At 35.6% G+C, this 16858-nt stretch overlaps 1 protein-coding gene across 2 annotated transcripts in view; it reads right to left on the reverse strand.

The window, feature by feature from the left end:
* LOC123530466 (trichohyalin-like) overlaps positions 1–16858 on the reverse strand; it is a 149832-nt gene that overhangs the window by 18611 nt on the left and 114363 nt on the right. The window contains exons 50-51 of one of the 2 annotated variants that reach the window (XM_053521379.1): positions 14139–14225; positions 10347–10389 (exon numbers count right to left, since the gene is read on the reverse strand). In XM_053521379.1, coding sequence (XP_053377354.1) covers positions 10366–10389; positions 14139–14225 — 111 coding nt within the window. In that variant the 3' untranslated portion in view covers positions 10347–10365. The remainder of the gene's footprint in view (positions 1–10346; positions 10390–14138; positions 14226–16858) is intronic. The other variant, XM_053521380.1, reaches the window with a different exon arrangement.

Below are 16858 nucleotides of genomic sequence, written 5' to 3' on the forward strand. Positions count from 1 at the left end.
ATGACCAACCTCCTTATCAACTTTCATGATCCTAGGCCCAAGCGTTCTTGAGTTATCATCCGGAAACGGATTGGTCTACATACCGACCGACCAACCAACCAACATCTGCAAAAGGGGGGCATAATAAAGAATATTCATGTGTCTACTATTTCAGTTATCATCATTTTGTTCAAATTTCATGTCACAACACTGCCTGTAATGTCACTCCATTTAATCATCTGAAATCTGGCATTAATTAATATGAAATAATGTACAGGGATTTTATCAGCCTATGTGTAAGTCTAGGATTTTGACCCATAGGAACATGGAAGGTAAACTCCTACTATGGATCGCTCACCAGAGTAATATGAGCTACATGTTTCAAATGTCAAACTGATGATTTTTAGAAAAATTTTGGAAGATTTTCCGATGTACATCAAGTAACCCCTGGGGCGGGGCCAATTTTACCCGGGGTCATGATTTGAACAAAGTTTGTAGAAGTCTACTAGGAAATGTTACATATCAGATATCTAAGATCTAGGCCTTCTGGTTTATTTTTAGCAAATTTATGAAGATTTCCCAATGTACAATCAAGTAAACCCTGGGGCTGGGTCAATTTGACCCTGGGGGGTCTAGATTTAAACTACTTTTGTAGAGGTCCACTAGGCAATACTACATGTCAAATATCAAAGCTCTAGGCCTTCTGGTTTATTTTTAGAAAATTTTGAAGATTTTTCTATGTACAACCAAGTAACCCCATGGGGCGGGGTCAATTTGACCCCAGGGGTCATGATTTGAACAAATGTTGTAGAGGTCCACTAGGCAATGCTACATGTGAAATATCTAAGCTCTAGGCCTTCTGGTTTTTTTTTTTTAGAAAATTTTGAAGATTTTTCTATGTACAATCAAGTAACCCCATGGGGCGGGGTAAATTTTGATCCCGGGGGTCATGATTTGAACAAATTTTGTAGAGGTCTACTAGGCAATGCTACATGTGAAATATCTAAGCTCTAGGCCTTCTGGTTTATTTTTAGAAAAATTTTGAAGATTTTCCTATGTAAAATCAAGTGACCCCTGGGGCGGGGTCAATTTTGACCCCTGGGATCACGATTTGAACAAATTTTGTAGAGGTCCACTAGGCAAAGCTCTAGGGCTTCTGGTTTTTGAGAAGAAGATTTTTGAAGATTTTCCTATGTAAAATCAAGTGACCCCTGGGGCGGGGTCAATTTTGACCCCGGGGTCATGATTTGAACAAACTTGGTAGAGGTCCACTAGGCAATGCTTCACACCAATATCTAAGCTCTAGGGCTTCTGGTTTTTGAGGAGAATATTTTTAAAGTTTTTCCTTTCTGTTGCCATGGCAACCAGAGCTCTGCATGGAATTCAATTCTTTGAACAATTTTTGTAGAGCTTCACCCAAGGAACATTCCTGTGAAGTTTGGATGAAATTGGCCTAGCGGTTTATGAGGAGATGTCATTTAAAGTAAAAGTTTACGGACGCCGGACGGTGACTGATCAGAATAGCTCACCCTGAGCCTTTGGCTCTGGTGAGCTAAAAACCCAGGGGTGAAAGTAACTAATTCATAAGCATATGAAGGGTAGATCTAAAGAACAGATTTTCTGAATGAAGGTAGACCCAGTCTATTCCACTACAGCTATCTAAGTTAAAGGTTAGATGACTGTATATATTTACAGATCAAAGGCAGGATTACTGATTGTAAGGGATTGTGTTTTGTTTTTACCTCATGCTGAGAACTTATTCCTAAAATAATACCAAAACAGTAGATTGTGATGATAAATTGTAAAAATAAAAAATGAAACATAAGTTCATAATTTCAGCTTAATTGTGATGAAAGCTTAATGCTTATATTAATCGTTCTCAAGTATGCTTTCTGGAAAAACCAATACGGGTGTCATATAAAAGGTCATGGTTGTGACCCCAGTTTGGCTCAAACACATGACCTATGGGTTGAGTGGCCGACACATTTAACACTAAACCATTCAAACTGTCATGTTCAATGACCAATAAATAATGTAGATTTCTTTCTTTTTTTTAAATGTGGGGTTTAACATCACAACAACACAATTAAACTTGAAACTTGAAACTCAATAATTTGATTAAACGCTTATTTTTATACAATGATATATTCAATGGCATTGTACATAATAATAATAATAGTAATTATTATAACAATATTAACAATGACAATAATAATAATAACAGCCTTATTGTAAAAAACAGTCATGACCGCACCCCTCCCCTTGAGGTCATTTTACCCCTATTGCAATTCCAGTTTGGTTAATTATTGGTTATATAACAACTTTCCAGCTTTTCATGGTGGAGGAAAATCCCAGGTGCCCCTCCAAGTATTATTTCATAATGGGCAGGGTCACCTGGGTAGAACCACCAACCCTCCAACAGTTGCATGGCTATCCTCACATGAAAGAGTTTTACACACCAAATGAAGTTTCACACCCTCCCACAGATAATGTAGATTATTCTGATACTTGTAGAACAAAATTTATAAAACAGTTACAGTATCTCCGTAATATATTTCACTTACAGTAATCAATCCAAAATTGGATTTAACAATCTTCCTTCTAATTTACTAATGTAATTCAAGTGTTTGTATTTGTATAATTAAACTCATTACTTGTAAGCCTATTCAGGCATATGGAATTGAATTGATTTATTTACCACAAGGGTCAATATATTGAGACTTAAATGTTAAAACCTCTAATACATGTAACTTAATAGGAAAATTAATAGCGTTAACGATACTGAAGTTTTCTCAATTGAAAGTACATGTACTAGAAATAAAACCTTGCACTTAATACATGGAAAAAACTTGTGAATAATACCATACTGAGTTAACATCATTTTTAACGAGGATGAATTTCGTGCCCTGAGTGGCTGCCCAAATCCACAGAGAACATAGATTTATATCTCCCCCAGGGATCAAACTCAAAATCTTGTGCTCTTTATATACAGACTTTACCAGTTAGCTTATAGTAAACATGAAGAAATTTACAAATACTGTTTCCTTATAAATGAAAATTTGATTGTAATTTTCTATGTGTATATAAAACAAAACAAAAACAAGAAACCATTTCATTAGCATAAATTAAACAGATATTCTGTGGATCAAAAATTCAAGAACTTGCGTTTATTTTTGTAGACAGGTGCAAATCTTTAAGCAGTTCATAAACAGAAGCACGAAGGTCTTAATAAATGTATCTGTAAACAAGAGCTGTCGGAGGACAGCAACGCTCGACTATTCAACAGCCTTGTCAATTGAATGAATACAAAAGTCGAAAAAGGGACATAATTTTGTAAAAATGGGAAAAAGGGTTATGGAACCTTCACAGTGCTTATCAGCTCATAAAGTGAACAAGTGCGTGAAGTTTCAATCCTTTTCCATAAATGGATAATGAAATACCAGCTTACATACAAAAAACTTAACCAAAAACTTCTAAGTTGAAAAAGAGGCATAATTTTGAAAAAATTGCAAAGTAGAGTTATGGGACCTATACAGTGCATGTCAGATCATGACAGTGAACAAGTGCGTGAAGTTTCAATCCTTTTCCATAAGTGGATAATGAAATACCAGCTTACATACAAAAAACTTAACCAAAAACTTCTAAGTTGAAAAAGAGGCATAATTTTGAAAAAATTGCAAAGTAGAGTTATGGGACCTATACAGTGCATGTCAGATCATGACAGTGAACAAGTGTGTGAAGTTTCAATCCATTCCCATTAGTGTGTACTGAGATAACAGCTTACATACAAAACCTTAACCAAGAATTTCTAAGTCGAAAAGGGGGCATAATTTCATAAAAAAGCAAAACAGAGTTAAGGAACCTGTGCAATGTAGGTCAGTTTATCACAGTGAGTAAGTGTGTGAAGTTTCAATCCATTCCCACAAGTCGTTACTGAGATACCAGCTTACATACAAAACCTTAACCAAGAATTTCTAAGTCAAAAAAGGGACATAATTTTGTAAAAAAGCAAAACAGAGTTATGGAACCTATGCAATGTAGGTCAGTTTATCACAGTGAATAAGTGTGTGAAGTTTCAATCCGTTCCTGCTAGTGGTTACTGAGATACCAGCTTACATACAAAACCTTAACCAAGAATTTCTAAGTCGAAAAAGGGGCATAATTTTGGAAAAAGGAAAATAGAGTTATGGAACCTGTGCAGTGTAGGTCAGTTTATCACAGTGAATAAGTGTATGAAGTTTCAATCCATTCCCACAAGTGGTTACTGAGATACCAGCTTACATACAAAACCTTAACCAAATCGGGACGCCGACGCCGACGCATGGGTGAGTCCAATAGCACTACTATTCTATGAATAGTCGAGCTAAAAATAAGGATCATGACATAAGACACTAGGCTTTTCCTTCAGTTCCCTTTGCTTCAAAGGCAATGAAAGATAAAAAATCTGTATTCACTCTAAAATATAGCTATGGACTGTATTAGTGTGAATCAAAGGCACTTGTTTCTGCTGGGACAAGTTGTCATTTATTCATTTGCATGCATGAACTTTTTTTTGCTAATCAATAGGTAAATGAATCAATTTGCCATAAATAATGAAAACTGCTGAGAATGTAAACCTGAGAAATACACAGATAACAGAGGTGTTAAACTTCAACAAAAACATAAAAGTTATTTGTTTTCTGTGCCTTTGTTTTGTTTTGTTTTATTTGGGTTTGGGGTACCATTTTTCAACAGTATTTCAGTTATGTAACGGCGGGCAGTTAACCTAACCAGTGTTCCTGGATTCTGTACCAGTGCAAACCTGTTCTCCGCAAGTAACTGCCAACTTCCCCACATGAATCAGAGGACGAATTATTTCAGACACAATGTTTTTTATCAAATCGTCATGGAGAACTTACGGCCCGCCCGAGGATGGAACTCACAATCCCTCGATCCGTAGATCGGCGCTTTCCATATTAAGCTAAGAGGCGGGTTTCTGTGCCTTTAACCTTCTGACTCTGCAACCAGTGCTGACCAAAATCAGCCTGCACATCCGTGCATGCAATGTCCGCTATTCGGTCAGTTAATTTTCAGTGATTAATAAATGGTACTGCCCAAACTGAACTAGAGCTATCACTGAAGGTGATGAATGTACCCCCCACATGCACTGACACAGTACATTGCAATTTGACGCACACAAGACTGCATAATTATGTGGACTGTAAGTATAAAGCCTGTATGTATATAGTATAGTAACAAAAAACAAAGTCCCATAACTGAATAGCAGAATATTTATCTAAAAGAACGTAACATGCACCATGCACCATGCACAAGTAGGATTGGTACTGATCACTTGTGTGAAGTTTCATTAAATTGTGTGCAAGGGTTCGGGAGATTCGGTGCGCACAAGATTGCATGTGCAGACTGAATGTATATAGTATATTAACAAAAAAAAAAGTCCCATAACTGTGCAGAATTTTTTTCTGAAAGAACCTAACATGCACCATGCACAACTAGGGTTACTACTGATCACTTGTGTTAAGTTTCATTAAATTGTGTGCATGGGTTCAGGAGAATATGCGCGCACAAGATTGCATATGCAGACTGTATGTATATAGTATAGTAACAAAAATCAAAGTCCCGTAACTCTGCAATTTTTTTTTCTGAAAGAACCTAACGTGCACCATGCACAACTGCTGTTGTTACTGATCACTTGTGTGAAGTTTCATTAAATTGTGTCAAGGGGATGAGGAGGTTGGTGCGCACAAGATTGTGTCTATGTATATAGTATAGTAACAAAAAACAAAGTCCCATAACTCTGCTAATTTTTTTTCTGAAAGAACCTAACGTGCATCATGCACAACTACTGTTGTTACTGATCACTTTTGTGAAGTTTCATTAAATTGTGTCACGGGGATGAGGAGAGTTGGTGCACACAAGATTGCATATGCAGACTGTATGTATATAGTATAGTAACAAAAATCAAAGTCCCGTAACTGTGCAATTTTTTTTTCTGAAAGAACCTAATATGCACCATGCACAACTACTGTTGTTACTGAACACTTGTGTGAAGTTTCATTAAATTGTGTCAAGGGGATGAGGAGAGTTGGTGCGCAAAAGATTGTGTCTATGTATATAGTATAGTAACAAAAAACATAGTCCCATAACTCTGCAAAAAAAATTTCTGAAAGAACCTAACATGCATCATGCACAACTACTGTTGTTACTGATCACTTTTGTGAAGATTCATTAAATTGTGTCAAGGAGATGAGGAGAGTTGGTGCGCACAAGATTGTGTCTACGACAGACGGACAGACAGACAGATAACCTGAAACCAGTATACCCCCACTTACAACTTTGTTGTCGGAGGGTACAATGATGGACTAGTCCATTTTAATAAATTTAACAGGCCAAAGGTTAACAAAGAGCCGGAATGTTTGACAAAAATTGCCAACAACACACAAGCATCACCCTGACTGTGCATTTAAAGTGCTCTTCACCTGATTACTACAACAGCTAGTTTTTTAACACATGTACCTCGTCATGTAATTTTATAAACTGTGACTCAACCTTGTTGACCTTTCATCCTGAACACAACTTTGTCATGTATGAAGTTTGACAGCCATAGGTCAAAATATTCTTCAGGTTTTGAGCAGAAAACAAACTGTCTACAAACAGGCAAACTATGACAGGTGATAGAACCCATACAAGAGCAACAACATACCGCTCTCCTTCCAAGGGGAACAAAATTCATGGAATCAGCCTTGGTGATTGGGAACATATATTTATGTTTGAACTACCTAAGGTCTATCAGTCATTTACTTATTTACATATCAAATAACAAGTGTTTACAGACTTAAAGTAATGTAAATAAAAATCTAGATTAGGAAAGTGGTTTTAAATGGAAATTTAAATGTACACCCTTTTAATTTTTCGTAAATCTATATTAAGCAGTTCACATGAAACTAACATATCTAGTTTTCGAAAAATGAATGAGTATTATTCATGTGAATCTCTCTATATATATATCAATATATATGACATAATGTAGATGTGAAATATTTAAAGAAGTTATTTTAAAGTTGACCATTTTTTCTATAAGAAAGAACTTTGAAAAACATTACTTTTCAGTGCCCTAGCTCACTGCTCTGTACTTGTTTAAAAATGACATTTTCAATCCTAGCTACCTTAGCTCCTGATAATTTACCAAAATCAAAGAATGTTTTAGTACCACTTTAACTGCTATGAAAGAGAACTTTAACTGCTATGAAAGAGAATGTTTAACTGCTATGAAAGAGAACTTTAACTGCTATGAAAGAGAATGTTTAAATTTTAACTGAAATATGGGATAAATATCTGAATGTGTTTAGTTCACTTGTTCTGCTTGTCAGAAGTCAAGCAGATTTCTGAGATCTTTCAGGCAATTTCAAATTTGTGGGTAAATACTGGATTTTAAGAAAAGGGAGGTTAGACCAGTCAGGCTGGTAGTCGTGTGAGTTACATAAAGTTTCAGTTATTCTGGTTTTGTTTTACCGCTTCCTGTATTTCAGTCCAAATAAATTAAGCCATTTACTGGTACAGGTGAAAGAAAACCTACTTAATCCTGAATCAAAGAAATATTAAAGACTTTTGTTTGAATGTAATTAGGGGAGTGACTATCAGTGTAAGCCTTGGTCACTTCTTTTTTAGACAGGGTGTTGGTAATAACTGACCAAACACTGCTGAAGAACAGTACACCTGGCTATTCAAAAATGTCTGTCAATAGTGAACTGAATATGACAGAAATGAAAAATTAAACAGATCTTATTAACTTTCTGGTGGGGAGACTTGAGGGTACTAATGGAGGTTATCAAGAAACACAAGGAATTAAAAGAGGAAGGAACATGAAAAAGTACAAAAACTTAAAAAGAACACACTTAAAAATGAATATTTTATTGGGGGGTGTATGGGGGATACCAAGAAACAATAAGGAGTAGCAGAAAAAAGGATAAGAAAAAAAATTTGATAAAAACTACTTCAGCCAGGGCATGCACAGGTACATGTATTAAGAAACAAGGAGGAGTTGAAATTAAAACAGCATGAAACTCGTAATGTGTCCATTGGACATGAATGTCCCATTATGTGATGTTAGGACATGGAAGTGCAAGTCCGGAGAGTAATGGCACTTTGACAATAGAACAAGTAACAGAAAGTATAGCTGAGGGTCTTGATCTCGCATGCAGCATATTGTGTTGCCATGATGAATGTTTACACCATGGCTGTTAGAATATCCATATAGTATGATATATATCTTATCAAACTATATATTACAGACCAGGCATGAAAAAATATTTGACCCCTTAGTGTGATCTTAACCTTTAAGGTAGGGGCATGGATCCGAACAGGACAGGATAGGTTGTCTTGGTGAATGTTTGTGCCAACTTATTTGAATATCCTGGTCGGGAAAAATGATCCTTAAATCTTTTACTTCTAAGTTTGACCTTGACCATAAAGGTAGGGTTATGTGTCTTGAAAGTGACATATCCTCTTGTTAGGATGAAAGTTTGTGCCAAGTTATTTGAATATTCCTAGTGACCTTTACCCTTTGGGTCCCTAAACCATGAGTTACCTGCCTTCTCATAAGACTAGTCCACACATTAAGTTAAATTTTGAAGCTTGCCATGAACAGTTAACCAAAAGTATTACAATATTTGTTAAATATATATATATAAACATACAATATATATAATAATATTTGAGCCCGACGACCTTGATCTATAGGGAAGTTGTTACGTTAATTTCGTCAGCTGGGATTTCTTAAATCATTTAAGGAAGTGAAAGAATTTTCAAAATCAGAATAAACAAGAGCTGTCTCCATAGGATGACACATGCCCCCGATGGCACTTTGAATGAATAGTTATGGCCGATGTTAGAGTTTAGGACCTTTGACCTACGGACCTGGGTCTTGCGCGCGACACGTCGTCTTACTGTGGTACACATTCATGCCCAATAATTTTAAAATCCATGCACGAATGACAAAGATATGGACCGGACACGCCCATCAATGCACTATCATGAAATATGACCTTTAACGTCTAAGTGTGACCTTGACCTTTGAGCTATGGACCTGGGTCTTGCGTGCGACACGTTGTCTTACTGTGGTACACATTCATGCCAAGTTATTTAAAAATCCATCCATGGATGACAAAGATATGGACCGGACACGAATGCACTATCATGAAAAATGATCTTTAACGTCTAAGTGTGACCTTGACCTTTGAGCTACGGACATGGGTCTTGCACGCGACACGTCGTCTTACTGTGGTACACATTCATGCCAAGTTATTTGAAAATCCATCCATCGATGACAAAGATATGGACCGGACACGAATGCACATCATGAAAAATGACCTTTAACGTCTAAATGTGACCTTGACCTTTGAGCTACGGACCTGGGTCTTGCGCGCAACACGTCGTCTTACTGTGGTACACATTCATGCCAAGTTATTTGAAAATCCATCCATCGATGACAAAGATATGGACCGGACACGAAAATTGCGGACAGACCGACAGACTGACAGACGGACAGACAGTTCAAAAACTATATGCCTCCCTTCGGGGGCATAAAAAGAGGAAATCATGAGCATTTAAATATTTGGTCAAATTGGCAGCCATTTTGTTTTCATGACAACAAAAAACAAAATGGCGGGTTTATTAAATTTTTAGATACACATTTGAACTGTATTTACTTATTTCTGTAAAATAATTTCTCTACTTTTTCCAGCTATAATGAAAGAAATTATCATGTTTACACCTTACACTCAAGAAACATATGAAAAGTAATCTATTTAAAAGGTTATTTGCTAAATAAAGAATTCAACAGTGTATAAATTACGCCATAAACACACTAAAATGGCTGCCTCCATGATCAGCCATTTTCTTAAATTTCAAACTGCCATATCTTTTTCAATAGTGGTCCCATTTTAAAAATTCTTTCAGCGTTATGAAAGTCTTGATGATAGCTTTCATATAAAATTAACTTAAAGGCTTTCCTTACCCTTTAAGACATATCCTTATGAGAGGTTTGACGATATTCGGTGCAGCTGAGAAGACATAGTGAACATAAAAATTTAACCCCAAAAAGAAACAATGGTAACACTGAGGCCAGTACAATAGCCCTCCTTACTCTTCAAATACTCAAGCTAAAAAAGACAATTATGTCTATAAAAAGGTCCATCTTTCGCTTCAAGCACTATATAATGCAAAAGCACAGATTGATGCTTGAAACACTGTTTTATGAAATAGCAATAGGTTCACTTAAACAACAATGACTTATTCATGCAAACTACAACAAGCAGACCTATACTACAAACATCATGCAGCAATGTTTGTGTACTGAGAACTCTTACTGTTTTAGTACTTCTAAAACTAATCCTCTGCTATTGGCTGTAACTGAAATGGTATTGTCAAGTTTCAATTTATTCTGGGAACTATCTGACTCCTCATATCTAACATTTTAATTTTGAACATACATTGTAACACTCAATAAATATCATGCATATTTCATTACATAATATTGTGTATAACATACAGCATTCCATGTACAGATGTTTTATGTATGAAGCATACTGTTTGCCAAGATTTTTATATTGACATTATTTTCTTTTCCTTATACATTTTTACCATTATGCCTTTAAAATGGGATATTATAATTCTTTTAATATTAAACATCATTAAGAAGTTATAATGAAGTTTACTTCCAAACAGTTATATAACATACAACACATATCATAGAATATAATGTAAATAATACTAAATATATTATATTGAAATTAGATCCATTACTGTGTTGTACTGTGTTACAATAAAACATTTTTGTTCTTGTTGGATTTTAGTGTACAATTCTCTCAGAAGATTTCCATTTACTCTACATCAATGAATTAACAAATATAAATTCTAATGACATTCAAACCTTGATCTGTTTCTTTTTTGCATATAATGCTGTTAGATGACAACAAAACAAAAATGTTAAGGTAGTTCTGCATGTTTGATAAACCGGAAGTAATGGCTTAACGTCATTTATCCAGATAGCATAGAGTAAAGCCTGGACTCGCCATACAGAAATGAAAACCATTTTTTTAACAGCAACCTGCCAGTAAAATTATTAGAACATCAATGTTACTATTTTTCTACAGGTAAAATATGATATCTAAAAAGGTTGCCATTTTAGGTAAATGATTCCAAATAATGTCTCAAAATCAGCTTGAAATGTGTGGATCACTGGCAAATATCTTAAAAACAAGCACACAGACTTATACATATTATTTCAACATATTATAGACCACTTGTTAGTTTATAATTGTGAGAAATTTCATTAAAATCTGCATTGTAAAAGAATTCTATTTGGGAATATGTCATCAAAATTGTGATTTTCCCATTGATTCCAAATTCAATCTAGCACACAAACCTACCTTTTTTTATTTGCCTAATTTTCTAAGTATATTCTGAAGTTTTGAAAAATCAGGGTTTAATGACATTCTACATTGTAGAAAAATGTGTGATCTGAATGTGCAGAACTACCTTAAATGTTAAGACTAGAATATCTTGCATGCTAAGCATCAAATTCATTATTATAGGCTTATAAAACTTTAGACAAGAGACAATTTGTTACATATATTAGTATCTGTAGCAGTAACAGTTGTAAATACTTCAAACTGTAATAATTACTCTAGACTGGGTTATTTTCATGTCACTTTTATTTTGCAATTTGATAGGTAACATTTGTTTGCAACTGCTATATTTTAAAGGCACTGGCCTCCAGATCTAACAACAAGAAAAAAAAAGAAAATATTTCTTAAACAAGAGGGCCATGAAGGCCCTGTATCACTTACCTGACCTATTGGCCTAAAGATCATCAAGATTAACATTCTGACCAAGTTTCATTAAGATATGGTCATAAATGTGGCCTCTGAAGTGTGAACTAACTTTTCCTTTGATTTGACCCGGTGACCTAGTTTTTGACCCCACATGACCAAATTCGAACTTGACCTAAAGATCATCAAGATTAACATTCTGACCAAGTTTCATGAAGATACAGTCATAAATGTGGCCCCTAGAGTGTTAACAAGCTTTTCCTTTGATTTGCCCTAGTGACCTAGTTTTTGACCCCACCTGATCCAGATTTGAACTTGACCTAAAGATCATCAAGATTAACATTCTGATTAAGTTTCATTAAGATAAGTCATAAATTTGGCCTCTAGAGTGTTAACTAGCTTTTCCTTTGATTTCACCTGGTGACCTAGTTTTTGACCCTACCTGATCCAGATTCATTCTAGACCATAAGATCATCAAGATTAACATTTTGACCAAGTTTCATGAAGATATAGTCATAAATGTGGCCTCTACAGTGTTAACAAACTTCTCCTTTGATTTGACCTGGTGACCTAGTTTTTGACCCCAGATGACCCAATATCGAACTCGTCCAAGATTTTATTGAGAGTAACATTCTGACCAAGTTTCATTAAGATTGGGCCAAAATTGTGACCTCTAAAGTGTTAACAAGCTTTTCCGTTGATTTGACCTAGTGACCTAGTTTTTGATCCCAGATGACTCAATATAAAACTCGTCCAGGTTTATTAAGGGTAACATTCTTACCAAGTTTCATTAAGATTGGGCCAAAATTGTGACCTCTAGAGTGTTAACATGCTTTTCCTTTGATTTGACCTGGTGACCTAGTTTTTGACCCCAGATGACCCAATATCGACCTCGTCCAAGATTTTATTGAGGGTAACATTCTGACCAAGTTTCATTAAGATAAGGCCAAAATTGTGACCTCTAGAGTGTTAACAGCCAAATTGTTGACGACGGATGGACAGACGACTGACGACGGACACAGGGCAATCACAAAAGTTCACCTTGAGCACTTTGTGCTCAGGTGAGCTAAAAAGGTTTGAAACTTAATTACTGACACACTATTATGTTAAGGAAACACATGAGAATTTATTTAGTTGTTTTTACTAATTTTAATACTGAAAATTGAAAAGCTTTTGTAATGCTTTACTCGAGGTAAACTGCCTTGACTATAAAATAGGGTTATTATAACAGTAGCTCAATATGTGGATTTTTGCTAGATCGGATCCCACGAGGCACGCAAGCGCCGAGTGTGATCCGACCTTGCAAAATCCACGAGAGCCGAATACAAAATCCCAGATCTAGCTACTGTTATAATGACCCTTTTATTATATGCCACTACCTTTTTGTTTGTTGTTTTGTTATTGAACGAAATATTTAATGTTTATCAATATTAAAATGGAACTTAGTGAAGTTTTTATGTGCACTATTTATAGAACTGTGTCAGGTCATGCATATTAATGAAAATAGCCCGGCAGAATACAATATGGTAAGGTACAATACAGAATTTAAAAGGTACAATACAGATTTTTTTTCTGCCTGTTCATATTTAATTGTGAAATACAAGATCATTTTTTTAAAACAGAATTTATATAGGTATATGATAAATATCTATATTTAACGGTTGTTAAATACATTTCTCCGTGGTGTATTGGTAAAGACAGCAAGAAAGTTTTTATTGCCACGGCGGCCTGTGTTCGATTCCTGACTTGGGCATCTTTTTTTTTCTTGATCTGGCACTTTTAAGATAGTTTAGAAACAAAAAATCATATTCTAATATTCATAATATAGCCTTACTTCAATTTTAAAGGATGAACAATTTTAGTCAAAATCTGGAGGTCAGTGCCCTTTAAGGATAATATTGTATAATATTTAGGTCTGAATTGAATTTCTGACTTGCTCTTTTCAACATTATGAGCAGAAATAATTTTTAACCAGTATGAATACAACCCATTCTACAGTATATGTTCAAATATAATGAGCATACAATTCTTGATTATACAAGTGAAACATGTCTCTGTTGAGAACTACCAGCTTATTAAAATTTGGTCAAAAAGTATAGGTTTTCAGCAAACTCCATTTTACTCCTTTATATCCACCTTATGGCCTTTAACAAAATCATGTATTTCCAGCAATTTAACTGTAAAAATAATTGTAGTTAGCTTTTATTCCAATTTCATGTAAACTCTCTTTGAAAAACATGTTTCATGTTCTTAAAATAATTCAACTAAATTTTTTTTTTACGTTTCAGGCAGTACTCAATTGCCATAACAGTATACATTTTTACTAACCTTAGAGAATCCAGGTGATGGTACCCTCTTCTCCCGTTGCTTGGCAACCTTCTCTTTCATCTTTGTTAACTGTCTCTCCTTCTCATCCTGTAAAAAAGAATCATGTAGATAAAATCCTTTATTTTTTATTCTAAAATCATTCAAAAACCTAAATACACCAATACATTAATAATAAACCAGTCAAGATTTAACAAAGTTCATGGTTACTAGAATGTCAGTCTGACCGAAATCATCTCCTTAAATGACTGCTAGTAACTAAAATTAACGAGAATCATAACATTGTTATTTATGAAATGAAAACGGCTTAACCCTCATCATGCTGGACATGAATGGTTCTGCCTCTGTGACAAGTGTAGATCATGATCAACCTGCACATCTGTGCAGCCTGATAATGATCTGCACTGTTTGCCATTCATTCAGTATTTTTTGGTAAGCACCCCTTTTAACAGTTAATGGTACTGTCCAAACTGAAAGATGGACAAGTTCATTATAGAAATTTAGCAGGGTAAGGGTTAAGAGGAACATACATCCAACATCAAGTAAGTTTACGTCTTTTGTTATTCAACTAATTTAAACCTTAAAACATCTTTATTAGGGATATGGTAAAATTGTTTTTCATTAAAAAAGTAAAGAAAACAACTTTAACTAGAGCTATCACTAAAGGTGATGAATGTACCCCCCGCATGCACTGACACAGTACATTGCAATTTGACACACACAAGATTGCATAATGTGGACTGTATGTATATAGACTGTATGTATACAGTATAGTAACAAAAAACAAAGTCCCATAACTATGCAGAATATTTATCTAAAAGAATGTAACATGCACCATGCACAACTAGGGTTGGTACTGATCACTTGTGTGAAGTTTCATTAAATTGTGTGCAAGGGTTTGGTAGATTAGGCACGCACAAGATTGCATATGCAGACTGTATGTACATAGTATGTTAACAAGAAACAAAGTCCCATAACTCTGCAATTTTTGTCGCTGAAAGAACCTAACATGCCCCATGCACAACTACTGTTGTTACTGATCACTTGTGTGAAGTTTCATTAAATTGTGTCAAGGGGATGAGGAGAGATGGTGCGCACAAGATTGTGTCTATGTATATAGTATACTAACAAAAAATCAAAGTCCCATAACTCTGCAAATTTTTTTTCTGAAAGAACCTAACATACCCCATGCACAACTACTGTTGTTACTGATCACTTGTGTGAAGTTTCATTAAATTGTGTCAAGGGAATGAGGAGAGATGGTGCACACAAGATTGTGTCTATGTATATAGTATAGTAACAAAAAAAACAAAGTCCCATAACTCTGCAATTTTTTTTTCTAAAAGAACCTAACATGCCCCATGCACAACTACTGTTGGTACTGATCACTTGTGTGAAGTTTCATTAAATTCTGTCAAGGGGATAAGGAGAGATGGTGCGCACAAGATTGCGTCTACGGACAGACGGCCAGACGGACAGACAGACAGACAACCTGAAACCAGTATACCCCCCCTTACAACTTTGTTGTCGGGGGGTACAATGATGTATAAAGATACTGACACCCACATCTTTCTTGTTTTAAAATGATATTCCAATTTTGTAAACTGATTACATTATCAAAACAAGAGCTGTTGGAGGACAGCAATGCTTTATTATTCAGCCTTGTCAATTAGATAAACATAAAAGTTGGAAAAGGGGAATAATTTTGTAAAAATGAAAAAAAAACAACTTATGGAACCTGTACAATGCAAGTCAATTCAATACAGTGAACAAGTGTATGAAGTTTCAATCCATTCCCATCCCAGTACTGAGATACCAGCTTACATACAAAAACTTATTAAATCAAAACTTGCCAAGTCGAAAAAGGGGCAGAATTAAACTAGAAATGTGTCCATGGGACACAGATGCCCCCACTATATGACAAAGGACACAAATTTTTTCCTGGGTCAGGGGCCATAACTCCTACAATACTGAATGAATCCGGATGCGAAACCCCAGGTGCACAACTGCACATGCTGACCAACATTCCTGTAAACTTTGGTGACTCTACATGCGACACAACATTAAAATGAACAATTTTTAACTAAGTCAGGGGCCATAACTCCTACATGACTGAATGAATCCGGACGAGAAACCCCAGGTGCACAACAACACATGCTGACCAACATTCCTGTAAAGTTTTGTGACTCTACCTCAAACACTTTTGGAGCTAGGCGCAACACAACACTAAAATGACCAATTTTTACAAAGTCAGGGCCCATAACTCATACACGACTGAATGAATCTGGACGTGAAACCCCGGGTGCACAACTGCACATGCTGACCAACATTCCTGTAAAGTTTTGTGACCCTACGTCAAATACTTTTGGAGCTAGGCGCGACACAACATTCTCGGAAGGACAGACGGACGGACTGACAAGGGCAAATCTATATGCACCCCCCCCCCCCCCCCCCCCCCCCCCGCAAAGTGGGGGCATAAAAACAAAAGGGTCATGATGACCCTGAATCGCTCACCTGAGTAATATGAGCCATGTTTAAAATGGCAAACTGATGCTTAAATATTACAATTTATTTATTTGGGTTTTACAGCGCACCAACACAGTATAGGTTATATGGAGCCAAACAGGAATAGGTCAGTAGGTCATATTCATGGTCAATGAATTTTTGTTGTTGTTGGGTTTAACGTCGCACCGACACAATTTTAGGTCATATGGCGACTTTCC

Source organism: Mercenaria mercenaria, chromosome 13 (genome assembly GCF_021730395.1).
Source record: "Mercenaria mercenaria strain notata chromosome 13, MADL_Memer_1, whole genome shotgun sequence".
In the NCBI taxonomy this organism is placed as follows: domain Eukaryota; kingdom Metazoa; phylum Mollusca; class Bivalvia; order Venerida; family Veneridae; genus Mercenaria; species Mercenaria mercenaria.